We start from the raw sequence: 27,740 nt of genomic DNA on the forward strand, positions 1-27,740 counted from the left end.
TACTATTGGAGCGACTTCCTTCCTCCTGAAGCTCCTCTCTCAGCTTTTATATTCGCCTGCTGTTAGAAGTTCTCTCTCATCTCAGTCCAACACTGCTGAAATCTGATCATTATGGGGCTCACTAACGACCAGATCTACCAGAAACTGGAGCAATGGTACAAATCCAACGGTGCAGCCTTGAACATGAGGCAGATGTTCGATGCGGATAAGGACAGGTTCTCTAAATTCAGGTAAATACTAAGAGTGTGTTATTGACTCCTGATGTAGAGGTGTGAATGAAGTGAAAGCTCTGTTTCCTGGAGTTTACCTTTGATGCTGCACAGGATTGCAACACAGTAGAGGGCCAGAAGTGCAATATTTATGGGTGCAGATCCGGGTTACGGTTCTGCCCTCGTGTTACAGCAAAACTGTGGTTTTATTTATTCCTGTGATGTAGCGAAATAACTCTCTCTCTCTCTCTCACACACACACACACACAGTTGCAATGTTGAACCCCTTTTTCTGTCTCTGAAAAAAGTGACATGGTGCATTCATACATTACCTCATACAACAAGAAACCTGCTAAAACATGGAATCTTCCAAATAAAATAATGCATGCATTTTTTTTTTTAATTTTTTTTAGATTTTATTTTTTTAAAAAGTGCAACGCAGTAGAGGGCCAGAAGTGCAATATGTATTGGCACAGATCCGGGTTACGATTCTGCCCTCGTGTTACAGCAACACTGTGGTTTTATTTATTCCTGTGATGTAGCGAAATAACTCTCTCCTTCAGTTATTTCTACATTAAATAAGAATGTAGAAATAACTGTGTGTGAGAGAGAGAGAGTCAGTGTCCTTCCGTCCATCAGTAAACTTGTTTTGGTTCGCAATGCTAGCGGATGCTAAGCTAAAAAGACAGTAGCTAGCTGAGCTTTCGCAAGGTCACTGTTCAGTTTGCAACACAACATTCAGGACTAAAATATATATATAATCACGCCCAAGCTCGTGTATCGCTGCATATGAAGCATTTAGGCCCAATAATATTTGAACATCCATCCATGTCAGGCTTTCAGTGTGCTGCTGATGGTGGAATTGAAAGCTCACTGGCCGCCAGTGTAACTGCTGTGGCTTTATTGATTCCTGTGATGTAGCGAGACTTTATATGGAAGAAGAAGAGCAGCACGTGCGTCTGCGCCTGCGTACGTGCGCGCCGGATTCAGAGCTACGTGTGAAATTACACGTAGCCTGGATTCAGTCATCAGTGTGCATATTTCATATATGTAATAACCAAACTCCTAATACTGAGTCTGTATTTAGTTTCTTTAGTCTTGGCTGACCTTGGTGTATGGCTGAATAAACGCCTGTACTGAGATTGTGATTCACGTCACGTACAAAAACACGATGGTGAGAGAAAAGGGGCTGGTAATAAATTTGCTTTCTAGAAGGTTCCCTTTTCTATTCAGCCCGACTAATTCTTATCCTCTGGGCCTCCTGGCTACACTGACACACTAGCAAGCTGTTTAGTATGGAACCATGATGATTCTTACCTCATAAAAGTGTAACAAATATCAGGAGATATGAAGACACTTTCAGTGACACTGAGTGTATAATATTGCGATGGTTAGCACTGTCGCCTAACAGCAAGAAGGTTCTGGGTTCGAGCCCAGCAGCCAGCCAGGGCCTTTCTGTATGGAGTTTGTATAGTATGTTCTCCTCGTGTCTGTGTGGGTTTCCTCCGGGTGCTCCGGTTTCCCCCACAGTCCAAAGACATGCAGGTTAGGTTAACTGGTGACTCTAAATTGACCGTAGGTGTGAATGTGAGTGTGAATGGTTGTTTGTCTCTGTGTGTCAGCCCTGTGATGACCTGGCGACTTGTCCAGGGTGTACCCTACCTCTCACCCATAGTCAGCTGGGATAGGATCCAGCTTGCCTGCGACCCTGTAGAACGGGATAAGCGGCTACAGATGATGGATGGATGGTGTTAGCTGACCTTGGTGTATGGCTGAATAAACACCCGTGCTGAGTGATTCACGTCACGTACAAAAACACGATGGCGAGAGAAAGGTGCTGGTAATTTTGACTTTCTAGAAGGTTCCCTTTTCTGTTCAACCGGACGACGACTTATTCACGGACGAACCCTCTGGGCCTCCTGGCTACACTGACACACTAGCAAGCTGTTTAGGATGGTTCCATGATTTTTACCTCATAAGAGGGTGCTATGGCAACAAATATCAGGAGACATAAAGACATTTTCAGTGACACTGAGCGTATAATTGCAGTGGTCGGCACTGTCACCTGGTTCGAGCCCAGCAGCCGGCAAGGGCCTTTCTGTGTGGAGTTTGCATGTTTTCCTCGTGTCTGCGCGGGTTTCCCCCACAGTCCAAAGACTTGCAGGTTAGGCTAATTGGTGGCTCTAAATTGACCGTAGGTGTGAATGTGAGTGTGAATGGTTGTTTGTCTCTGTCAGCCCTGTGATAACCTGGCGACTTGTCCAGGGTGTACCCTGCCTCTCACCCATAGTCAGACTTCTTATTCACGGACAAACCCCCTGGGCCTCCTGGCTACACTGACACACTAGCAAGCTGTTTAGGATGTAACCATGATGATTCTTACCTCATAAGAGGGTGCTATGGCAACAAATATCAGGAGATATGAAGACATTTTCAGTGACACTGAGTGTATAATATTGCAGTGGTCAGCACTGTCTCCTTACAGCAAGAAGGTTCTGGGTTCGAGCCTTGCAGCTGACTGAGGCTTTTGTGTGTTGAGTTTGCGTGTTCAACCCTGCACCTGTGTAGGTTTCCTCCTACAGTCCAAAGACATGTGGATTAGGTCAACTGAATGCAGGTATGAATGGTTGCTTGTCTCAGTGTAGCCCTGTGATAGATTGGTGACCTACCCAGGGCTCACTCCACCTCTCATCTCGCATCAGCTGGGGTTGGCTCTAACTCACCCGTGACCCTCACGAAGATAAGTCAAGTTTTTGTATAGCACTTTTAACAATAAATATTGTCGCAAAGCAGCTTTACAGAATTTGAATGACTTAAAACATGAGCTAATTTTATCCACAATCTATCTCCAATGAGCAAGCCTGTGGCGACGGTGGCAAGGAAAAACTCCCTTGGACGATATGAGGAAGAAACCTCGAGAGGAACCAGACTCAAAAGGGAACCCATCCTCATCTGGGCAACAACAGACAACATGACTATAACATTAACAGTTTTCGTTGATGTTATAACTCTTCGTTGATGGAAACTTGAGTGCAAAAGTGTTCATGACAACTGCAGTCCTAAAGTTAGCAAGTCAGCTGTAGTTCTCAGCCATAAAAGCATTACTGTAAGAGTCCAGAGCATCTTCCAAGTGTGACTCTCAACTGTCCATATGGGGCTGTCCTCCACTGGAGCGATGTGATGAGACTCCAATCAGACATAAGGCATCAGGATGGATCAGGCAGGTCCGAGGAGCAGAAGAGGTCAGCACCTCGATCCCAGGACCGACATGTAACTCAGAGGGATGGATGGGGGGAGGAAAAAAAAACCCCACACCGGTTGTTAGGTATGCCCAGTGTCCCTTGAATAAGTAGGAACAGTATATATTTTGTGCTGAGTGCAAGCAGGGACTCTGGCAAAACTAACTATGACAGCATAACTAAAAGGGGAGAGCCAGAAGGTAACACAGGCATGGGGGAGCCCCGGGACATAAAGCAACCAGCCACTACACAGTCAACAAACTTGAGTGGGCAAGCGAGTGGGGGACTGACAGCATCCATACATCCCAGTTTACCAAAACACTCTGTCTGTAACAGTATAGATGATGGATGGATGGATGGATGGATGGATAATGTTGTTTAGGTTTTTGTTAACAAGGTGGCAGGGGAAAAATTGGTAACGTTTAATCCTTGTCAAGCTTATGGTGGATCTTTTAGCCTATCCCAGGAACGCTAGACATGAGGCAGGTATCCACCCTTGCTGGGATACCAGTCCATTTCCGGTCACTTTTTTGCATCTTGGGCAATCTGTAATATCCAGCTCCCTTATTAGCATGTTTCTGGGAGGTGGGAGAAAACTGGAAGAAACCTATGGAAATGAGGTGAGAACCATCGCAGTAACTATGATTGAATCAAGGACCCTGGATCTGTGAATGGCCCACGACAGAAATAACTTTAGAAACTGATGCGCTGGCATCCCATCCAGTGTGTTTTCCCAGTACAGGCTCTGGATCCACTACATCCCTGATCTGGATAAAGCACTAACACCTGATGATAACGGTGATTCTCTGAGGGGGGGGGAGTACAGTGGTGTTTGAAAGTTTGTGAACCCTTTAGAATTTTCTATATTTCTGCATAAATATGACCTAAAACATCAGATTTTCACACAAGTCCTAAAAGTAGATAAAGAGAACCCAGTTAAACAAATGAGACAAAAATATTATACTTGGTCATTTATTTATTGAGGAAAATGATCCAATATTACATATCTGTGAGTGGCAAAAGTATGTGAACCTCTAGGATTAGCAGTGAAATTTGAAGGTGAAATTAGTCAGTTGTTTTCAATCAATGGGATGACAATCAGGTGTGAGTGGGCACCCTGTTTTATTCAAAGAACAGGGATCTATCAAAGTCTGATCTTCACAACACGTTTGTGGAAGTGTATCATGACACAAACAAAGGAGATTTCTGAGGACCTCAGAAAAAGCATTGTTGATGCTCATCAGGCTGGAAAAAATTACAAAACCATCTCTAAAGAGTTTGGACTCCACCAATCCACAGTCAGACAGATTGTGTACAAATGGAGGAAATTCAAGACCATTGTTACCTTCCTCAGGAGTGGTCGACCAACAAAGATCACTCCAAGAGCAAGGCGTGTAATAGTCAGCGAGGTCACAAAGGACTCCAGGGTAACTTCTAAGCAACTGAAGGCCTCTCCCACATTGGCTAATGTTCATGTTCACGAGTCCACCATCAGGAGAACACTGAACAACAATGGTGTGCATGGCAGGGTTGCAAGGAGAAAGCCACTGCTTTCCCAAAAAGAACATTGCTGCTCGTCTGCAGTTTGCTAAAGATGATGTGGACAAGCCAGAAGGCTATTGGAAAAATGTTTTGTGGATGGATGAGACCAAAATAGAACTTTCTGGTTTAAATGATGCGTTATGTTTGGAGAAAGGAAAACACTGCATTCCAGCATAAGAACCTTATCCCATCTGTGAAATATGGTGGTGGTAGTATCATGGTTTGGGCCTGTTTTGCTGCATCTGGGCCAGGACGACTTGCCATCATTGATGAAACAATGAATTCTGAATTATACCAGTGAATTCTAAAGGAAAATGTCAGGACATCTGTCCATGAACTGAATCTCAAGAGAAGGTGGGTCATGCAGCAAGACAACGACCCTAAGCACACAAGTTGTTCTACCAAAGAATGGTTAAAGAAGAATAAAGTTAATGTTTTGGAATGGCCAAGTCAAAGTCCTGACCTTAATCCAATCGAAATGTTGTGGAAGGACCTGAAGCGAGCAGTTTGTGAGGAAACCCACCAACATCCCAGAGTTGATGCTGTTCTGTACGGAGGAATGGGCTAAAATTCCTCCAAGCCGGTGTGCAGGACTGATCAACAGTTACCGGAAACGTTTAGTTGCATTTATTGCTGCACAAGGGGGTCACACCAGATACTGAAAGCAAAGGTTCACATACTTTTGCCACTCACAGATATGTAATATTGGATCATTTTCCTCAATAAATAAATGACCAAGTATAATATTTGTCTCATTTGTTTAACTGGGTTCTCTTTATCTACTTTTAGGACTTGTGTGAAAATCTGATGTTTTTGGTCATATTTATGCAGAAATATAGAAAATTCTAAAGGGTTCACAAACTTTCAAGCACCACTGTATATTATGTTAATATCTTGCATTACCTATATCATAGTTATGCTGTATTTTTGTGATATTAATATTTTTAGATATAAAACAATGATGAGGCCACGCTTTTTAGTCTGCTATATTCCCTTTTCCTAGTGTAACCCTTGAGACAGATGATGGAGACTTACTTTTGGATTATTCAAAGAATCTCATCACTGAAGATGTTCTGAAGTTGCTGCTGGATATGGTACGGTTCATTTCCTGTTGGTTCAACGCTCATCGAGTCAGTGAGGGCTCATATAATCTCATGCAACGGAAATATTTACATGAGTCAATATTAACATGAACAACAAATCACTATATACATAAAACTCAGCTGATAGATAAGTGACTTTTTGCTTTATTACACATCGTTCTGCTGCAGTGGTTTGATGGTATTTTGGAGTGCGCTAAAGCAGGAGGTTTTGTTTATATCAACTGTCAGACCTCATCACTCTTAAACCCATCCAATGATCAGTGCTAATGAGCTTCTGCTTATATCCCCCGGCACAGTTTTTGGTTTGTTCTTCCCCCATATGGTTATATATGGCTAAATTGCTGGACAAATGTTATCCAGTTTCATATATAACGATCACATAATGTTACAAGGCCAAGAAAAATGACCTGCTTTATTAGATTGCATCATCATTGATTCTTTGAATAAGTATTTGCTGTGCTCCCATGAGTCGAGTCTTGAATCTGAAACAGGATAGCCTAATGCAGTTTGTCAGTTAATTATTAATTGCATTTTGAGACAGATCATTTTGTGAAGGGGGGGGAGAAACAAACAAAAAAAAAAAGCTTGAGTCCCTGCAGACTAGAACTGGGAACTGTTGAGTGAACTGTTCAAATAATACTTCCTTCATTTGGGTACTTAAAAGGAACAATATCAAATGTACCAGAGCTATTAAGGACACAGACATAGATTTTAAGTTGTGATTAAATACAGTCATCTCCAGAAATATTGGTAAAATTTAATTGCACATGCAATAAAACTTATTTTAATATTAAACATATGAGGAAACCATAGGTTTATTTGGATTAAATATTCACGCCATACATTCAAAGATTCAAGATTTCTGCAAATCGCTGTTTTTTTAAAAACAGTAAACAACTCTGCAGTTAACATTTTGTGAAGCTTCCGTTGGAGAGAGTTACAGCATTGAGATTGCAGATGAACCACTTCTCCTTTTCTTAGGTTTAAGCAAGTGGCCTGTCCTATGTAGTAATATTCTTTAGGATGTCAAAAGTTTTGCCATGTGATTTTTAAAAGAATAGTGTGTGGAAACGGTGGCGGCACGGTGGTGTAGTGGTTAGCGCTGTCACCTCACAGCAAGAAGGTCCTGGGTTCGAGCCCCGGGGCCGGCGAGGGCCTTTCTGTGTGGAGTTTGCATGTTCTCCGGGTGCTCCGGTTTCCCCCACAGTCCAAAGACATGCAGGTTAGGTTAACTGGTGACTCTAAATTGACCGTAAGTGTGAATGGTTGTCTGTGTCTGTGTCAGCCCTGTGATGACCTGGCGACTTGTCCAGGGTGTACCCCGCCTTTCGCCTGTAGTCAGCTGGGATAGGCTCCAGCTTGCCTGCGACCCTGTATAAGGATAAAGCGGCTAGAGATAATGTGATGTGATGTGAATGTGTGGAAACGGTTTGTATACTAACTGTTTTACTGGAAGAAAGGTAAACAATGTCTTATTCTTTATTCCCCCCCCCCCAATTTTCTTAAAGGTTGCCAAGATCATGCTAATTCGTGTGCATCACTTGTGTTTCCAATATATTTTATGTTAACAAAAATGTTCTGTTCATTGTTAGGCAAGGTCAGTGGGCGTGGAGGCAGCCAGGGAGCGCATGTTTTCTGGAGAAAAGATCAACTTCACTGAGGTACTGTCAAAGATACAGCTGCAGCCCTCACAAAAACTATTCATCCTTAATTCTTTTGTGAACACTCAAACATCCAAGATTCCGTTCTTAAAATTTGTGTGGCACGTTTTAATTAAGCTAAAATAAATCTCCTATCTTGTCTTTTTAACTAAAAAAAGACAGCAAAATTGTTCTGCCTTGTACGGATGCTTGTAAATTCACCACAGAATCAGTAGATGGCAGTAAGATGCAAATTATGAAAATGAGTCAACAGAAGCTTTGATTTCTCCTTGTAGATGAATTCTTTACCTCCTAATTTGTTGTGCATGAATAAATAAATTTAAAGAAAATCGAATCAAGTCAAAGCACGATGAGTACAAGTTAATCCTGACTTGTGTATGTGACCTGGTCAAGTGGTCGGATTGGGCATTCAAGGGTCACCCATGGCCTTTAATAAAAGGGTGAAGAACTACCAGCATGCTATTTTTGTCAGACATCTTTGCTAATCAAGCATATCTTATTTTGCTGTGCTGGTCTAAATACTGCAAGGAGACATTTTTACTCTCCAAATACTTTGGATGATGTTTTTAAGAAGGTGCTGCCACCAAAAAGTTAGAATTTCTGTCATGAGGGTTTTTTTTTTTTTTTAATGAGCATCTCATTTAGTTGTTAATACACCTGCTCTGAAGGGGGGGTATACTGGTTTACCTCTGTTACCCCTTTTCCACCAAATCAGTTCCAGGGCTGGTTCGGGGCCAGTGCTGGTGCACAACTCGTTCAACTTGCGAGCCAGCTGAGAACCAGTTTGCTTTTCCATAGCTCGCGGTGCTAAGGGGAGCCACGTCATTACTTCGCTGTATACATCAGTTACGTCGCTACGTTTGCATAAACCTTGGCGCGAATATCGAAGCAAAAACAACACGGAAGAAGCAGCAACAACAACAAAATAATAATAATAATGGATGACTTCGCGTTTGTACAGCTGCTGCTTCTCGTTGCTTAAAAATCGCGATCTTTTGCGGTCTTGTTATTGTTGTTGGTCTTAACAACTCCGCGCCAAGCGGTTCTTTCCTCTGGCCCAGCAGAGAGTTTGTGCTAGCCTGGAACCGGTTTTTCTGGCCCCAGAGCCAGTTCTTTGTCAGTGGAAACAGAAAACCCGGTTCCAAACTAAGCACTGGCCCCGAACCAGCCCTGGAACTGCTTTGGTGGAAAAGGGGCATGACTGTCCGTCTGAAGCACCATTTTTCTCAGCAGCCACAAATCATAGCCACTTGGTACCAAACTTCAGCTTGGGGTTCTATACTGTCTTCAGGTCTGTCGCACATTGACTTCCTGTTTACTGACTGAATGTCTTTACGAAACACACGGTGGATTTTGACGCTATTTCAAGAAGCAAAATGCTATTTCAAAATGACAGTTTACTAGGATGCTGTTTGAAATCCCTGGGGAGAGACACTGCTCTTTATTTACTTGTTTCAGGGTTAATTATTTGTTGAAGTCAACATTCACAATAAGTGTCCTATTCCTTTGATTGCTTGCATTCTGATATAAGCGAGAGTGGGGGGGATACGCAAGTGAGCAGTAGCTCACAGTTGATCTTGTTTTATTTATAAAGTACCTATAATACCTTTTTAGAAATGATCTTACCATGATGTAGGCTTAGGTGCTGACATGGCATTTAAAAACAAACAAACAAAAACAACCACCTCGCTCACTTGTGTATATGAGCAGGGCCGAGCTGTCCTTCATGTTGCCCTGAGGAACCGTGCTAACACCCCTGTCCTGGTGGATGGAAAAGATGTCATGCCTGAGGTGAACAGAGTCCTGGAGAAAATGAAGGGTTTCTGCCATGTGAGTAACTTTTTAAAATGTACTTTGTTTTTCATAATGCGTATAACACGTTAGTTGTGTTTAATGTGTGTGTGTGTGTGTGTATTTTTGCAGAAAGTGCGCAGTGGAGAGTGGAAAGGCTTCAGTGGTAAAGCAATCACTGATGTTGTGAACATTGGCATCGGTGGATCTGATCTGGTGCGTGGCTCTGACTGTGAAAATCATCAAACTATCATCAAATGATTCCTGAAAACTTTAGCTGGTCTTATGACTACTGTTAGTCAAATGTAGTTTTCTTTTAAAGGGCCCATGGCATGGTGGTTTGTTGATACTTTAAACGGGCTCGTGGAGGTTTCCGGATGTTATATCCGCAGCCTTTCTCGAAATGAACCCTTAGCGCATAAATATAGCCTCCTGGGAGAAAGCCCCATTTCAGCGCTTTTCCCAGTGCGTCGTTTTGCTAATGAGAAGCAGGAGGCGGGGAAGGGTAGAGGATGGGCCATGGGGGGGGGGAGGGGCTTGACCAAGCTGTGCGCTCACACATACTTGCTGCTATCAGCGCCTGTAGTCACGCTGCTAAGACAAAACCCCGTTCTCCCTCGGACTCCTTTCGTAAACTCAACGTGACACAGAGAACAGAGAGTGAGAGTGTTCGGAGTGGTAGTTTATGAACGTATAATACCCTAGGCTTGAACACGCACTCCATAACCAAAGAGGATAGAAGCAGCAACTACAGCAACATATCGCTTATCCAACAGAAGACATGCATTACGGAGCAATAGTCAAACATAAGCTCATAAGTTACAGTCAATTTCCAGACTAAACTCAGTTTAACAGAGCATGCTGCATGCTCTTTAGTTTTGTAGCGCAGATTACCTGGCTAACTGCAGGAAGCGGTTAGCTGCACAGCTAATGTAGCCATTGCTAGGCTAACGCACAGATTTTAAAACACGGCAAAACGACTTAACAGTTATACACTTACCTGTTCGGTGTTTGTTGCTGATGCGGCAGGGATGCTTGGTACGGGCCCAGGCTTCAGTGACAGTTGATGTGCAAAACCTGCCCTGTACTGTCCCAAGTTGTGGAAACATTCCTCAGGAAAATGCTTCCAACAAACATACACCGTCTTAGGTAGACTCGACGGCGTATTATTGGAGTAAATAAAATTAAGCCACTGCGTCTTCAGGGGCTCTCCCGTCGGCAGTAAAAACAGACTCCTTTCTGTGTTGTCACATCCATGTACAGCGCAATTTCCATGTTTCGCTCGCTTAGGTGATGCCATGTTGTTGTGTCCTCTCTATGGTCTCCTCACTACAACTGGGCGGGGCAATCCATACAGTGGGTGGGAATCCAGAGGGGGGGCGTGGGGATCATCTCCCTTGCTGACGTAGTAAAGGGAAGAGCTTATCAATGCGCCGTTTTGACGCGCCATTCTCAAATGTTGGGCATAGTTTGGTTTACACATTATGAAATTTCTAGCCACTGGGGTGACTTAAGAAGGTCAGAGGAACTCATTTTAATGTTAAAAAAACTCAGTGAAAATTTCATGCCATGGGACCTTTAACAATAGGCTTTGTATGAATAATGTGGATCACATTTGTGTGTGCCAGGGTCCGCTGATGGTGACGGAGGCTCTGAAGCCGTATTCTAAAGGTGGCCCAAATGTCTGGTTCGTGTCCAATATTGATGGGACACACATGGCTAAGACTTTGGCTCAGCTGAATGCAGAAACCACACTCTTTATTATTGCATCCAAGGTTGGTCTTAACACCTCTAACTCCGGAGTCATGCAACATGCTTTTGTGGAGCTTGTAGATAATCTGTAGTTTGACGCATGGCTTTCAGTTGTATGATCGAGCACAGTGAACACAACCTCCGTAAACTGCCAGATATACGGGCAAGACACTCGAGAAGCACTGAACATGAAGCATTATGGAGAAATGTACAGAAACATAAAGCACTAGTTGTACAGCCTGTAATTTGTTGAAACTTCGTTCATGAAGTAAACAGCATTTGATTAATAAAATAACTATATTACCATAGATAAACTAGGAGCCCATTATACGTTGTTGTATGGTACAATATGGACTAAGTGGCAGCGATGAGGCAATGAAGCTTCAAATCCAAATAAATCAGAGGTTAATTACTCAAAGCTTTAATACAGTGCACAGTAATGGCACATAATGATGGAGAAAAATTAATAGCAGGCCAATACACTGTTTTTGTTACTGTTCATATAATATGTAAAAAAAAAAATTTAAGAAAAATATTTTTAATCGTGGGCGGCACGGTGGTGTAGTGGTTAGCGCTGTCGCCTCACAGCAAGAAGGTCCGGGTTCGAGCCCCGTGGCCGGCGAGGGCCTTTCTGTGCGGAGTTTGCATGTTCTCCCCGTGTCCGCGTGGGTTTCCTCCGGGTGCTCCGGTTTCCCCCACAGTCCAAAGACATGCAGGTTAGGTTAACTGGTGACTCTAAATTGACCGTAGGTGTGAATGTGAGTGTGAATGGTTGTCTGTGTCTATGTGTCAGCCCTGTGATGACCTGGCGACTTGTCCAGGGTGTACCCCGCCTTTCGCCCGTGGTCAGCTGGGATTGGCTCCAGCTTGCCTGCGACCCTGTAGAACAGGATAAAGCGGCTAGAGATAATGAGATGAGATATTTAATCGCAACTAATCGCATTATTGTCTATAGTTAACTTTTTTTTTTTTTTGGTAAATCTATTCTAAATGTAGCTTAAAGGGATATTTTTCGAGTTTTGGGGAGTGGGAGCGGACAAATCTGCTTGCTTTTTATGTAAAAAATATGTGGTTTCACATGTCATTTTAAAATGTCAGGGTTAAAATGTTCGTGTATCTGTCTTTTCTAGACCTTCACTACTCAGGAGACAATCACTAACGCAGAGTCTGCTAAGGAATGGTTCCTGCAGACTGCCAAAGATGTGAGTATCCTGATCAATACCTCCTCCAGCCTGTAAGTGTCGCAAGGTTCTGAATTGATTCAGTAATGCGGTTTATTTTTCAGGCTTCCACAGTGGCCAAACATTTCGTGGCCCTCTCCACCAATGCGGTGAGTCATTCATGCATAAAGTACTTGCAGTATTGATGTGTGTTTATGGCCAGTAAATTGTTCATGGGTGCTTGGTGTTCTGTCCTTGTCTTCTTTAGACCAAAGTGAGGGACTTTGGTATCGACACCGAGAACATGTTTGAGTTCTGGGATGTGAGTATGTCCTATTGATTCATCCACCAAAAATGGAGTCAAGCATTAAAAATCAATCTGGAGGTGTGGCCTTTTATTGCATGCAGTGTCCCTGACCTGTCAGCATGAATAATATTAGTGATTTTTACTGAGTGATGGATTTGTTCATTGCATGATTTATTTATTTTTTGGCAAAATGCCATGCCTTTTATAAGGAAATGTAGAGCTACTTAACAGTATGCTTGTTCTTTTTAGTGGGTTGGTGGGCGCTATTCGTTGTGGTCGGCTATTGGTTTGTCTATCGCTCTGCACGTAGGTATGTTAGCTCATGAATGATGCTCTAATGTTTTATGGAGTTATGATTAACTATGTATGACTAACTTGATGAATGATTTAATTGTAGCTTGCGTTGTTGAGTGTTTGTGTCTTTCTACAGGTTTTGACAACTTTGAACAGCTTCTTGCGGGTGCCCACTGGATGGTATGTACTTTTACATGTCTTTCTTTACAAGTTTAAAAATGTACAAATCTGTAACAGTCTCTTAAACTTGGTCTGAAGTGCTTTTCAGCATGATAAATGTAAACATGCTGACTGAATTGCCTTTCTGGGATTGTGGGTCATTGACTGACTGACTGACTTCCAGATTTACTCAGTCAAAATAGGTTCTTTAATTTCATTTCTTTGAATGCACCTGCAAACTTCGTTAGAATAGCTGAATTTAGTTACGAGCAATTCCAGCGTTATGGACGTGACACTTGAACTCAAAATGGCAACAAATGACCCAGTGCATGTTGTATTGTCTCCCAGTATTTAAACAGGTGTTGCATATTTTAAGGCTGTACCATACTGGAGAAGTGATAGAACAAGAACAATTCCCATAGTACATCTAGGGCATGCCAGAAAATGCCAATAAAAGATGCGTTATGGATGTGACAGAAAAAGTATCACTTTTCTTGGGTGACTGTACATTTTTATCAAACTCTGTGAAATTGTAAACCTAATGTCGAAATGGAGATATCCATTTGATAGAGGGGTCCAAGGTGAATATTAAAAAATCTTTGTTTAAAATATTTTGTATTTCATGCAGAGTTTCGGAAGGAAAAGTCAGCGTTATGGATGCGACGAAATTCCGTTATGGATGTGATGCGTCTGAAATAGACATGGCATATGTTTAGAAAATCAGCAATTTAACCACCATAACCCTTTGAAAAACTCTCTAAATATCAGCTAAAACTATCAAAGTTCTTAAATAATATTTAAGATGGCTATTGTTTTGCTGTTTTGTGGATTTTAGCATACATTTCTGTGGCTTGTGGCAATAATATAGAATTGTACATGATCAAAGTTGATTTTAGCTTGGGTTTTACATTATAAGAAAGACTGACAGTGACATGTTAGGTGATCAAAATATTTATTTATTTGTTTATTTATTTAGTTTGTTTAGTTTGAAATTTGGGATCTCCTGTGAGGTTGACATTTACATGGAATTGCCCTTACTTGAGAAGAGTATGCTCACGTTGACTAGAAAAATTGAAAAACATTAAAACGGGTATTGAAATTTGAAACCATGATCAGCAAGTCAACACTTGTCTAATAAGAAAATTATGGAGCCCTGGAGAGGTCACTAAAAAGTCTTTTGTTCACACGATGCGGTAAAAGCTAAAGACCCGTCAACCCCATCTTTTGACAGCCAATGCTAGAAGTCGAAAGGTAATTTTCTGCAACGACGGGCTTCAAAATTCCCATTCTGGGATTCTTCAGAGTGTTTTGTGCGTGCGCTTGGAACCCACTCATTATGGGAAACACCTGATGAGTTGCGTGGAATCAGCACGTGCATGTAAGGACCCCCCCCCCCCCTTCTTCCACAGAGATTGTGAAATCTTGTCAGGTATGTGGCAGTAGACGGGTCTAAGTGCAGGACAAGTGTTTATTGGCAGGCGTGATATTTACAAAAACAAAATAGACGCTTCACTGCCACATTTATGACGATAACACTTCACAAAGCTTCTGTGTCCCAGTGTTTCTCAAACCTTTTCAGACCAAGGACCACTTTATTCATTAAAAAAAAATTCACAGACCACCTAACCCCCTAAATATCCCAAGCAAAAAACAGTGAGCCTACTTCAACATTATATTACAAATTACACACTAATGAAATGATAGTTTTACAAATAGCCAACTCATTGTTGTCTTTCTCTTAATGGGAAGAATGATGCTGCTTATTCTGATACATCAGTGAAACAATGTCTGGCTCCAAACTGGACAGTTTTAATCTCACATTGGGGGCCACATTGATCCAGTTGTGCTGCTTTGTTTTCTCAAAGGATCATGTCTTTGTCCTTGCTTGTCTGGTGTTTCTTGTGGTTTTCTTTTGACTGACCCGGTCTTCAGCCACTAATCCATTATCTTTTTGACAGTTTGATGCCAAGTCTAATTTGGTTACTCATAGTTTCTCTGCATTCCTTCCACATTCAGAGGTGACCTTGATATGAAAGTGCAACCTAAACTGATGTAGCTATAGCATGGTAGCCGCGGGGTCTTAAGTCTTAAATTTAATATTCCAAAATTAAGGCCTTAAAAAGTCTTAGGGCGTATTCACGCCTACGTTGTTTGGTCTGGACCAAACGAACCAAATTTCCCTTGGTCTGGACCTTTTGGGTTGGTCTGAATACAAACCACCGAGCTCTGGTCCGGACCAAACAAGCGGACCGAGACCGAGCTGCAAGGTCGGACTCGGTCCGGACCAAAGGAACCCTGGTGCGGATCTTTTGGAGGTGTGAAAGCAGACCGGACCTAATCCAACAGTTTTGCTTTTTTGTACCTCAGGAGCTTCCGTCGTTTGTCGAGCATTATGGGAAACAGAGTCTTGACACTCCACCGCAAAGCGCAAACACTGTTTCGGTTGTCAAGGGAACCTTACAACAGTCGTTCAGTCATTCAGACCAGTGGTAGGCTAGACTAGAGTACAAAAAATGAGTAGGGGGCAAACGTGGGCCGAGGAAGAAACGCGTACCCTTGTGGATATATGGGCAGATGTCCACATATCTGAGCTTTCGGAGAGAACACACACAAATGCTGACGTGTTTGCTGTATTCAGTGAGAAAATGAAGGAGAAGGGGTTCACACGCTCCCCAGAACAATGTCGGCTAAAAGTGAAGAAACTCCATCAGACCTACATTAAAATCAGGGACATTCTTTCAAAAAGTGGCGATACTAGCGACTTGCGTGAAGAGCCAGAACTGTCACAACATGATGTGCGCTCATCAGCGCTATCCTCCGTGACTACTTTTGAACTTAACGCTTTGTGCGCGTGTCGTCTCTGACCAATAGCTGAACGACCTCGGGGCGCGTGGCTTTGACAGATTTTGGTCCGCTTACTAAAATGTACAGTGTGAAAGCGAACCGCACCAAAATGGAAAAAAAAAAACAAACAAACATTTGGTTCGGACCAAAGCAAGTGAACTATCGAACTATTCTGGTCTGAATACACCCTAAAATTGCTTTGCCCAAGTCTTAATTTTTTAAACAAAGGTCTTTAAATTTACTCATACTATTCTACAATGTGAAAACGTGGGTTTTGCGTAACATCAGTGAATTTCTTGGCGTATGCACAAAAAAGAAACAATATTGATACATTTTTGCGCCGGCGCAATCGTCGGAGTCCGTGGTGGAGAGGAGACTCCGCGAATCGCAGCATGGGGAAGTGTCGTTTTAATCAGCAGCAGTGATGGGAATAATGGCATTGGAAATTAACGGCGTTTTTTTTTTTTTTTAGTAACGAGTAATCTAACTAATTACTTTTTACATCGTTATAACGCTGTTCCCGTTACTTACAATAAAATACTTTGCGTTACTTTATTAAAGCTGTTTTCATTGCTGTTTTCATTAATGCTGTTGGCATTAATGTGTTGGTATGCCTATTGCATTTTTGTGTACCTTTAAGGCCATGACGTGGATCCTACGTTGTGCTCCTTTCTTCCAGGTTTTGACTTGTTTTTTTGTCTTGAATGTGAAGATTCGACAAGCAATGCACATAATGACTTTTATAATAAAAGTATTTTTACTTGAAACATTTTGTCATTATTGGGAATTTGATCTGGTGTTCTACAACCGCGTAATGAGTGCGATGTAGGTCTTAATTCTCATTTAAGTGGTCTTAAAAAGGTCTTTAAAGTCTTAAATTTATGGTGGTCAAACCTGGGGAAACCCTGTATTGAGGTATTTCACCTGACGTCACAGGGTCACGTGACGCCCCAGTGTCCGCCATTTTGAACATCAAGCTACATACTAACGCTGCAGACAGAGAGGGAGAACCGGCTTGAAAAAAAACATGTTACAGACACCTAGAATAGATTAATTTGTCAGTAAGCACTCTATAAATAACCATGGTGTTTGCTTGTTGTGCTGTGGGCTGCCACAACAGACAGGGACAGCGTGCAGGACGCTCCTTTCACCGGTTTCTAGTGATGGGAATTTCGGCTCTTTTTCGGGAGCCGGCTCTTTTGGCTCTTCTTACTATAAGGAGCCGGCTCTTTCGGCTCCCAAACGGCTCCTGAGATTTTATTTTTGATTTAATTGCTGCAATTAACTAGTTAATTAATTACATTATATTTTATCAATAGGATGTTTTCCATCTTATTTTTTAGTTTTTGTAGCCATTGTAAAGCTTTGTAAAGTATAGCAGTGTAACAATGTTCTAGCTATAGAAATAAAACTTACTTACCAATTAATAAATTATTTTCTCACAAACATAATGCAAAACTGTGTTATATTACCAATATAAAATACACAGCTGATTTTCCCCTCCTCAGGTGCCTCACAGACTCCTCTCCCCTGCGCTCCACAGCTTTAAGCATTACACCAATTTTCGTATTTTCGCATCTGTGAATGACATCAACCAAAAAAAGTAGGCGTACACCATGCTACTTTTTTTCCTTTGAATGGTAATGGACAACACAAAGACGCAATCGGACAGCAACTTTTTTTTGTGAAAGTCTCTCTCTCTGAGGCACCTAAGGACAAAAAAATAATAAGGCTCCCACCGAAGAGCCGGCTCCCACCGAAGAGCCGGCTCCCGTCGTTCACTTCGAAGAGCCGGCTCCCGTCGTTCACTTCGAAGAGTGAACCGGATCGTTCGTGACCGACACATCACTACCGGTTTACTACTGACCCAGACAAGAGGGATTACAGCTGTGAAAAGACAGGATTGGGAGCCAACAGAGTACTCCAGACTTTGCAGTGATCATTTCATTTCAGGTTAGTTTATCAGTTAACGCAATTTTGATAAAATATATAGCAAAAAGTAAATGGGTCAGTGTTTGTTAACCCATCTGAGCAGTGAAACAAGGCAGTGTTAATTTGTCTAGGGTTGCATGTAGCAGACATCAGACATAAAACGCAATAACTAGAAAGAAACGGGACACAGAAATAAACAGGGAAATTAAGTAAAAAGAAAGAAAGAGAAAAAAAAGAGCACGGATCTCCAAACACATGAGAAGCCTATCTTACGCACACATCACGCGGACTCCACACCTCCACACACGCATCGCGTCTGAAGTCATAACTCATCAGGGGAAATCGTGTCCGCATTGGCATGTTCAAAAAACAACCTCGCGTCAACAATGATACCACACGCAAGAAAAAAAAACAGTCAGGCTACTCAACAACCAACCTGGCAGCAGCAGTCGTTGTCATGTAAACACAACACTTCGGATATGCAAATGCTTCCCGTTACATACGATTGCTATGTCAATAAACATCATTTTGCCAATATTTTAGACCCCCCAACATTTCCCAAATCATGTTTTCAAAGGATCTCCTGTCTGTTTCAGGGGATCTCTGATCCCCCGAGTAACAAGACAGTGTTGTGAACATGGCCTACCTTGTACCGTTTCAAACTGCTGGGGTCATCCTTCATCAAACTGTTGACTTCTGTCGACAACCTTTGCTCCATACCAAGGCTGGGTACAGTGTTTGTGATAAAAGACAGATCCAATTTAACACGAATCACAGCTTACTTTCTTGTTAAAATGTGCAAAGGTCTCCACCATCTCATACTGCCTTGCACTGAAGGACTTAAGCGTGCTGTCCAAAATGGCTGCATCACGTGACTTGGTCACGTGGGTGAAATACCTCAATGGAGCACTTGCATGTGACGTCACAGCCGATCCAGATTGTGACAGACGCCATCTTGTCGGTCAAACGCCATATTCCGCCTTCTACTTCTGGTTCTACTTCTGCTTTTACTTCTACCTTTTCTTCTGGAAAACCCTACTATATACAACTCTACTACAACGGCTGCGGCTACAAGCTCTCCCTACCTGTGCACGTTTATGTTTTTTGTGTGTATTTTTGCGTGTTGTTCGTCTGTACCGGACTTCAATATCCACTACAACCGTATGGACTTACTGGACATTGGTTTCCAGCAGAAAATGACGGTTTGTAGCGATTTCCATCGCATGCACAACATTCCGGACGAGGAAAAAAAAAAACATTCCGGGCGGGGTCTCCTTGGATTGTTATCGGAAGCAAAGCGAAGGAGGCAGCGCCGGGAGCGGAAGCAAAAGCGAGGCTGCAGAGCCGGCCTGTTGACTAAGCTCAGAAAACAGCCACTCAAATCTCCACTGCTAAGCCTCTCTCTCTCTCTCTCCCTCCAATGCCAGATCCATGTAAACAAGACAGACGATTTGGAATTACAGCTGGAATTGCCTTATTCTATTCTATAATCGGCTGGTCAGTGCATCTAGTATCAGTACTAGTAATACTTACCCATCCAATGAGGATTCTTGTTTACAAGATGCCACATCTGAGTCGCTGACAAATCCTGAATTTCTGTAAAGATAACTGTCCAGAGATTTATAAGCACGCAGTGCTTCACCACTGAACAGCAAGGGAAAGTTAATGAGGTAATTATACACGTCCGGGTATTCCGCTGGCAGTTCAAAATCCGGTCGTGAAAACTCCGTCCGGTGAGCCATAAGGGTCACTAATCTGTAGATCGTTTATTTTAGACATCTAGTTATCTGTTCATTAGAAAAATGAGCCGTGTAGTCCGTCGGTTGAAATTGATCCATTCTGTACACGAGTGCAGCAGTATTCAGCGGTGTTTTTGACCGACAAGATGGCGGTTGTGTACTTTCCGGTCACGTGACTGCAAGATCTCTATAGGCAGGGTCGGGAAAACTATTGGCCTGCTAATGTCAGGCAAATTCAGATAATGGGCTACTATCTGAATTTGCATAGGACTTTATTCAATATAGAAAACAACTCATCTGTGCAACTCATAACTTTTGCTTTGGGAGTTACGTAGGCGATTTGAGAAACGCTGATAAAACATGATATTTAATGATATCAGCTCGTGGACCACACTTTGAGAAGTGATGCCTTACATGCACATGTTGCTTGCTCTCGAATCAACATCAGGTGTTTCCCATAATGACTGGGTCCCAAGCACGTGCACAGCATGCTTGGAAGGATCCCCGAATGTAAATGCACTTTAAGTCTCGGTGAAGGTTAGGCTGTGCCAAGCCGCTGTGTTACTCTTCTTTACTTCGCTGTATAAGAATGAGCACCATGCTGCAGTTGTGAAATTTTATTTATTTATTTTCTCTAACCTTTGTGGAACTTGAGTATGCCATAGGGTTTTTGACCTCTCCATTTGACACGGAGTCTAGCTGAATCCCCCCCCCCCCCCCCCCCCCCCCCCCCGCATTTTTCCCTTCTACATTTCTAAATGTTTTTTGCCCCCCTGATGTGCTTTTTTTGTAAATTAAAAAAAAAAAAAAATCTGTTTTGTTCAAAACGATTTGCACATCCAGGAATGCAGCAAAATCTTCCCATACTGATCAATAACAACTAACTCATCTGAATGAAGCACTACAAGCTGCTTCCTGTCATGGCAGCGTAGCTACCGTTGCTATGGGGTCGGGTGCAAAGCTTCTGTTTGAGGAAAATTATGATGAAACACTAACAAGCAACGCAATAGTTGCACTGGCTGATCAAATAAATGCCAGTAGACGAGTGGGGACCCCAAACAACACAATCTGCATCCCATGTGTGTGTTTCTCCAGCACAGTGTTTGCTCTCCCTTATTTCTGAAGAGGACTTCCCATTTGAGAAAGCCGCAGAACTTTTCATGCAACCTCATCTGAGGCGTGTGTGAAATCTCTAACGCTTATTTACCTTTAGGCTCAAAGGCTACATGTGCTATAACATTTTCTTGAAATGATTTTGAGTTGACTGATTCCTTTTTCAGAAATTCACTACCTAAAACACCTCATTTTTAAGAGCTTTTCAACTGCTTTTTCATGCCGAGATTGCACCAGAGGGCCTCAATATTTCAAATTTTCCCAGGGGAGCGTGCCCCTGCCGACACCCTTCTCTCAATTTCTAAATAATACCCTGAGTAAAAGATAGCAAATCAGGTTTATTTATGCTCTGTTTGCTAATAGAATTGATCCCATGTTTCAGTTAATTTGTGCATGTGTAAGGAAAGTGTGCACATGATTTATTAGAAGTGAAGGTCTCTCTGTTTTGGTCCCGTGCAATAGATAAGAATCCAGAATATCAAAGTATGCAATGTGTAGTCCAGTGTATATTGTGCTAATATGTCTCTAACACATTTGCTTGACAAAGGACTATTAAATAAATCTCTATACAGGGCAGAGAAAGTTTTTAAAATTGCACTTTAAAAAAAAAAAAGGGAGGGGGGGTTATAACCTGCTTATCATTTGAATCATGCCAATGTTTTCTTTAGATAAGAGCAAAAATGGACCAAAACAATGTTATTTTATTAATAAAAGGTAAATAATTTGCACAAATTGCAATTTTGTGGACTTAAATGTTTTGAAACATTATATGTATAATAAGCATACTTCTGAGTAGATTTGTTTGCTGAATTAGTCCATTCCCAGTAACTCAGCAATTTACATGTCTTGTTTCTGCCCTGGCTTGATTCAGCTTCTCATCCTGATTCATTTTATAAAATTAGAATTAAAAAAAAAAACCTGATCATCAAAAGACTGTGTACTAAAAACCTTTAAAATTCATAACCGTGATACTGTTATCAATCATTCAGGATAAACACTTCCGTTCAGCTCCGCTGGAGAAAAACGTTCCTGTGCTGCTGGCCTTGCTGGGTATCTGGTACATCAATTTCTTCCAGGCTGAGACTCATGCTATGTTGCCATATGACCAGTACATGCACCGCTTTGCAGCTTACTTCCAGCAGGTCAGTTATATAACCACAACACATGAAACACGGTTGCTTTTCATCATGCAGAATGCTTTGTGGAAAAGGTGGTTTTGTGAGCTTCATAGAACAGTGTTCATGATGCCATTTTGTGCAAGTATTTTGACACTGTAATTTTGGGTTTACAGGGTGACATGGAGTCTAATGGAAAGTACATTAGCAAGAACGGAACTCGTGTGAACTACCACACAGGACCCATCGTATGGGGAGAACCAGGGACAAACGGCCAGCATGCTTTCTACCAGCTCATTCACCAAGGTACACGAGGGCTCTGTGTCAAATCATGCACTGTGCATATTCTTACATAGTACACCATGTACATGAACATCCAGAACATGTGTTACAGTGGGAATTATTATTTTTATTATTTTTTTAAATACCTCTGATCTAGGTTTTTTGTTTTGTTTGTTTGTTTGTTTGTTTTAATATATATACTGGTTTACCTCTGTTTATCTCCGTCTGTCCAAAACGACCTTTTTCTCAGCAACCACAAGCCATAGCCATTTGGTACCAAACTTTAGGTTGGGGTTCTATACCGTTGTCATGTCTGTCCCATATCGACTTCCTGTTTTACCAACTGAATGCATTTACGAAACCTTTCATGTGGATTTTGACACTATTTCAAGAAGCAAAATGCTATTTCAAAATGACCGTCTACCAAGATGCTATTTGAAATCCCTGGGGAGAACACTGCTCTTTAATTGTTTCAGGGTTAATTATTTGTTGAAGTCAACCTTCATAATAAGTGTCCTATTCCTTCGATTGCTTGCATTCAGATATGAGCAAGGGGCATATGTAAGTGGGCAGTAGCTCACAGTTGAACTTGTGGATGGGCATGGGTTTTTTTTTTTGTTTGTTTGTTTTTTTAAATAAACGCTCAGTCTGAATTTCTAAAAATGGTTTATAGCTTCATTCAGCTCAAATTTGTATGGAGGAATCTTTTAGTTCTGCAGGTGATCTGCACCAAGGTAAACCGACTTTAGTCCCTGACCTTCACAACATTTCATCACTGTTCTGTAGTGTTGAGATAAACATCTTGCATAACATGATAAATAAGTGCACATTAGCAAATATTTAATTACTGTACAGAACATGTGCAGTAGAACATGATGATAACATGATAAATAAGTGCACATTAGCAAATATTTAATTACTGTACAGAACATGTGCAGTAAAACATGATGATGGGGTGTCAACAGATTAGTGTTCTCAGATGATTTTCCTATAGCAGCAGGTCCTGAAGGTTTTGCCCCGGCAATTTGCCAGTGATTTTATGTATTTTATATTAAATAAAAAATGCTACACTTTGAAGAAGCTTAAGGTTACATTTAATATTGTAAAATTTAAAGCTATAAACCTGGCTTTAATATTACAACTAGCGTTACTGTCTGCATGTTATAGGGGGAAAAAAATTATTATAAACACCCTTCTGGCCAATTAGAATCTGGAATTCACCAGTGCTGGTTATAAGTGTGTTTTTAGAATGTAACAAGTTTAATCTCTAAAAATCTTGTTTTTGTGCTTTCCAGGAAATGAAGGCCTTCTTTTAATCTGATTTGGTGAAAAGAACTTTTTTTTTTTTTCTTTTTGTAGGGACTCGTATGATTCCAGCTGATTTCCTCATACCTGCTCAATCTCAGCACCCAATCAGAGATAATCTGCATCATAAGGTTTGCTTTCAGACTGCACTCTTTATTTATTTATTTATTTATTTATTTAAATGTGGTGGAAATATAGACACACTAATGAGCCTGAAATATTTGCCAGAAGTCCAGTGACCCCAAAAACTTTTTCTACAAATGACATGCATAACGATGTAAACCTTCATCAGAAATGGTGTATAACATGCTGGAAAACTGTATTGTGATGTCGTCTTGTGTATTTTATCATTGTGATTGGAAAAAAATTTTTAATTAATTTTTTTAAGATCCTGATGGCCAACTTCCTGGCTCAGACTGAGGCTCTGATGAAGGGAAAGACACCGGATGAAGCTAGAAAAGAGCTTGAGGCTGCTGGCTTGAGTGGTGATGCTCTGGAGAGACTCCTGCCACATAAAGTTTTCGAAGGAAACAAGCCAAGTAACTCCATCATTTTCAAGAAGCTGACTCCTTTCATGCTTGGAGCTCTGGTTGGTAAGTGCTGAACATGGTGATGGTTATACTGTAGGTGTAGTTACTTATGTTATTAGCATGTTACTTAGAAGTATTTAATCAATTTTATGTGATTTGGGTGTACAAGTTTCTATACCCCATGAGGAGATGAAGAGGACAAAGAAATGTAAATGTGGTGTTTTCATTTGCTCCATTATCACAAAGTAACAAAATGGACAAGTGGTTTAAAAAAAAATAAATTCAGCTCAAGCTTGTTTCCCCCTTTTGAAATTGATATAACTAATAACTTGTATAGCCATTATATATTGACTTCTATTACACTTAATTAGATTTTATTTAATCTTTTAATATTTTGCATTTTTAGCCATGTATGAGCACAAAATCTTTGTGCAAGGTGTGATGTGGAATATCAACAGTTATGACCAGTGGGGGTGAGTATTAACTTTCCTAAATTTAGTCTTAAATGACTTGCAGCGTGTGAATTATATTCATTTATAGCAGGGGTTTTCAAAGTGTGGGAGAGTCAGCCCCCCCTCAGAGAGCAAATAAACAACAGCGCCACCCCTCACATAATTTTTGTTGTTGCTATACTTAATGTTCCATTCGTATTTAAAAAAAAAATGGTTGTTGTACACTTTTTTTTTTTTTTTTCTTTTACACATTTTAAACATCTGTGCTTTTCTTTTTAAAACATCATGTTTTACACATTTTAAACATCTCATAGCATCGTTAGCTAGCACCTCTTGGCAGACAACACACTGTGGCAGTGGAGCATCTTCAGATCCAGTCCATGAAAATCCAAACTTTAAATAATCGTGGTCATACTTCCTTCTTTTTTTTTTCAGTCCCCCAGGATTCCGGAGGCCTTTTTTGTGATTGTTGCGGGCTAAAATGTCTGATGTTGCGGGGGGTTTTCCAAAAAATTGCGATGAAAGTTGCGGTGTTTTTTAGGTTTTTGTTGCGATTACATTGCGGGAGGAAGTGAAAGTTGCGAGAAATTGTTGCGATTTTCTCTTTTTGTGATTAAAATTGAGTGATATGTTAAATATTAAGTTATTACTGAAAAACTATTGATTAAAAAAAACAAAGACACTGAGAAATGGTCCTATAAACAACTTTACCAATATAAAGGATTACCAGGACTACAAAAATGCAGAAAAATAGGCTTTACTTATCCAAATGCACCTGTTGGTTCAAAAGTTAAAGTGCAGAGAACCTCACAGCACATGAAGTTACCTTAAAATATAATATAAATGCCTCAGCTTTCATGTAAGAAAAAAACTATTAATACTAGTACTGTGTGCAGGAAGTCTCTCCTGAAGACTAAATTAAACAATAATTATAAACTAATAAAATAAATGGCTCAGGCTTCATAGAAGAAAAAAAACAATTTGAACAGAATCTCACAGTATGATCCTGAAGCTGCCTAAACAATGGAAAATAAAATACAATTTTGGCAAAAATGTTGGCATTCATTAATTTCTTGTATTAAGTAAAAAAAATATGTAAAGTGCACACAGTCCTTCACTGTAAACATAACACACTTTCAGTAACAGAATTTAAGCCTATAAACATTGTCTCGCACATGCAGTGTTGCCAGATACTGCTGACGTTTTCCAGTCCAAAATATGTTCAAAATCCGCCAAAATGCAATTAAAACCGTCCAATCTGGCAACACTGCGCGCATGCTGCTTCTCTTGAACGTATACATGGAAGTAAGGCGGAAGGTAGTTTGTCGACGACGCCAACGATTGGTCAAATTTGCGGGAAGGTTGCGGTGATTGGATATAATTGCAACACCGCTCTGAATTCGCGGGGATTGGTTGAATCGCAACATCGCGAAATCCTGGAGGGTGTGGTTTTTTGCTTGACCCAGACTCTGTCTCCTCATTCACTGTAGCTTTAGGTACTAAAAACCGATCCATTTTGTCTCTGGCAAAGGCTAGCTGAAGTTCGCTAAATGTCCGCAATAGTAACTTATTCTGGTTCATGTTTCCTCACGTTGCGCCCCCCCCTGAAGAACTCTGGCGCCCCCCAGGGGAGGCGCGCCCCCCACTTTGAAAAGCCCTGATTTATAGCATTTTAACAAAGACACTTAACCTCAGTACTGCACTCAATCCAAAGTCCTAAGGCTATGATGAAATGGGGAGCTAGGGTGTGCTTTTGAACTGTCTTTTAATGATGAACAATCAAAAGGAATGCTGTGATCTGTCCTTAGTGTGGAGCTGGGTAAACAGCTGGCGAAGAAGATTGAGCCTGAGCTGCAGGACGATTCTGAGATCCACACTCATGACTCATCCACCAATGGGCTTATTGGCTTCTTCAAGAAAAATCGTGTGTGAATTGCTCAGTCTGACCTTCTGTGTCACCACCCTTATGTTGGGAGTCAATGGATTATGTATTAAAGCCCTGATGTAGTCTAGACCTAACTCAAGAGGAATAGCACTTTACATGTGTAATCATTGTCTGATGGTCTTTATGTATTGGGAGATTTGACTGTGTTAATTTTCCTGTTGTAACTTGTAAACAAGTTCTCTGTTCCTGTATGCACTGCAGGGTCTGGATTGCTGTAATTTTTCCCCCCTCACCCTTCTGTTCCTATATGCTTTGTCATGGGTTTTGTCATGGGCTTGGTCAAAACCAGCTGGTCAAAATAAATGGATTATCACTTTATTGCTGTGTGGGTTTTGGGGACTAAATGTTTTTGAATAACTACTCAATACTTTTAATTTGTTTTCATTTGCATCATGCTCAGGGCTGGAGTCTAAGGCCCTGTCCACACGGCAATGGATTCAGGTGAATCTGATAAAATTGTTTATCGTTTCGGCTTGGCGTCCACACGGCACCAGCGTTTTGGCTGCCCCAAAACGAAATCTTTTGAGAATGGGTTCCAGAGTGGAAAAATCTGGCAATGGTGCCGTTGTGAAGTCGTCTGGATGAGAAGAACGGATTTGTTTACGATGACGTCACAACCACATGACTGTCAGTGCTTCACACCGGGTAGAAGTGTAACGAACTCGATGCGAGTTGTCAACAAATCCTATAACTTGGTTCATGAAACGCGCTTACAAAATATTTTCACTGTGAATATTTATTGTGTAATGGTGCAAAGTGAGGGAGTGAGAGAATAGCCCTTAGGGCAGAGTCTTTAGTCCAAACACTGCAGAAGCAGTGTAACCAAAACTGCGCACCGCCTGTGCACTTTCCAAAAACAATCCCACCAGCAAAAATGGGAAGAAAAAAGAGCGATCTTGCCTCTTCAGATGTTGGTTTAAGTCTGACAATACATTCCTCAAAAAGGGCGTAGAAGAACAAAGTAATCCATCAACGTGTAGCATTCAATTTATTCCGGACCATTAAAGAATTCTGGAGGATATCAGAATGTTGGCGTACCGGCTTCCATCTACCCCCATTCATTCTTCTTTCCGCGTCTTTCGTTTTACGCTACTGATTAATAATCTCAACTTTGTGTGGCTGATGCTACAGAAGAAGGGGTTTATGCGCATGCGTCTACTTCTATTGTTCTGGTGTCTCCGATGGGACCGTTTTACAGCGCACGTAGAGGTGTGGCATGTGTATTGCATCGTTTTCAGCAAGTGTTGCATTGCCATGTACCTGATA

The 27,740-nt window shown here is 41.3% G+C and overlaps 1 protein-coding gene across 1 annotated transcript; it reads left to right on the forward strand.

Moving 5' to 3' along the window:
- Nucleotides 1-26,792, forward strand: gpia (glucose-6-phosphate isomerase a). Its single transcript, XM_060914947.1, has 17 exons — nt 1-230; nt 5,994-6,084; nt 7,686-7,754; nt 9,465-9,584; nt 9,678-9,761; nt 11,174-11,320; nt 12,428-12,499; nt 12,583-12,627; nt 12,726-12,779; nt 13,014-13,074; nt 13,195-13,238; nt 21,835-21,987; nt 22,137-22,266; nt 23,602-23,678; nt 23,936-24,140; nt 24,484-24,550; nt 26,338-26,792. The coding sequence occupies exons 1-17, from the start codon at nt 112-114 to the stop codon at nt 26,459-26,461; spliced, it is 1,662 nt and encodes a 553-aa protein (XP_060770930.1). The 5' UTR covers nt 1-111; the 3' UTR covers nt 26,462-26,792.
- Nucleotides 26,793-27,740: the final 948 nt, after the last annotated feature.

This window comes from Neoarius graeffei, chromosome 2, assembly GCF_027579695.1.
Source record: "Neoarius graeffei isolate fNeoGra1 chromosome 2, fNeoGra1.pri, whole genome shotgun sequence".
Lineage (NCBI taxonomy): Eukaryota > Metazoa > Chordata > Actinopteri > Siluriformes > Ariidae > Neoarius > Neoarius graeffei.

Excerpts from the sequence above, each read along its gene's own strand:
- gpia (XM_060914947.1), top strand. The coding sequence starts at position 112 with ATGGGGCTCACTAACGACCAGATCTACCAGAAACTGGAGCAATGGTAC. Across the intron at positions 9,762-11,173 it reads GCATCGGTGGATCTGATCTG|GGTCCGCTGATGGTGACGGA; the intron begins GTGCGTGGCTCT and ends TGTGTGTGCCAG. Across the intron at positions 13,075-13,194 it reads GTCTATCGCTCTGCACGTAG|GTTTTGACAACTTTGAACAG; the intron begins GTATGTTAGCTC and ends GTCTTTCTACAG.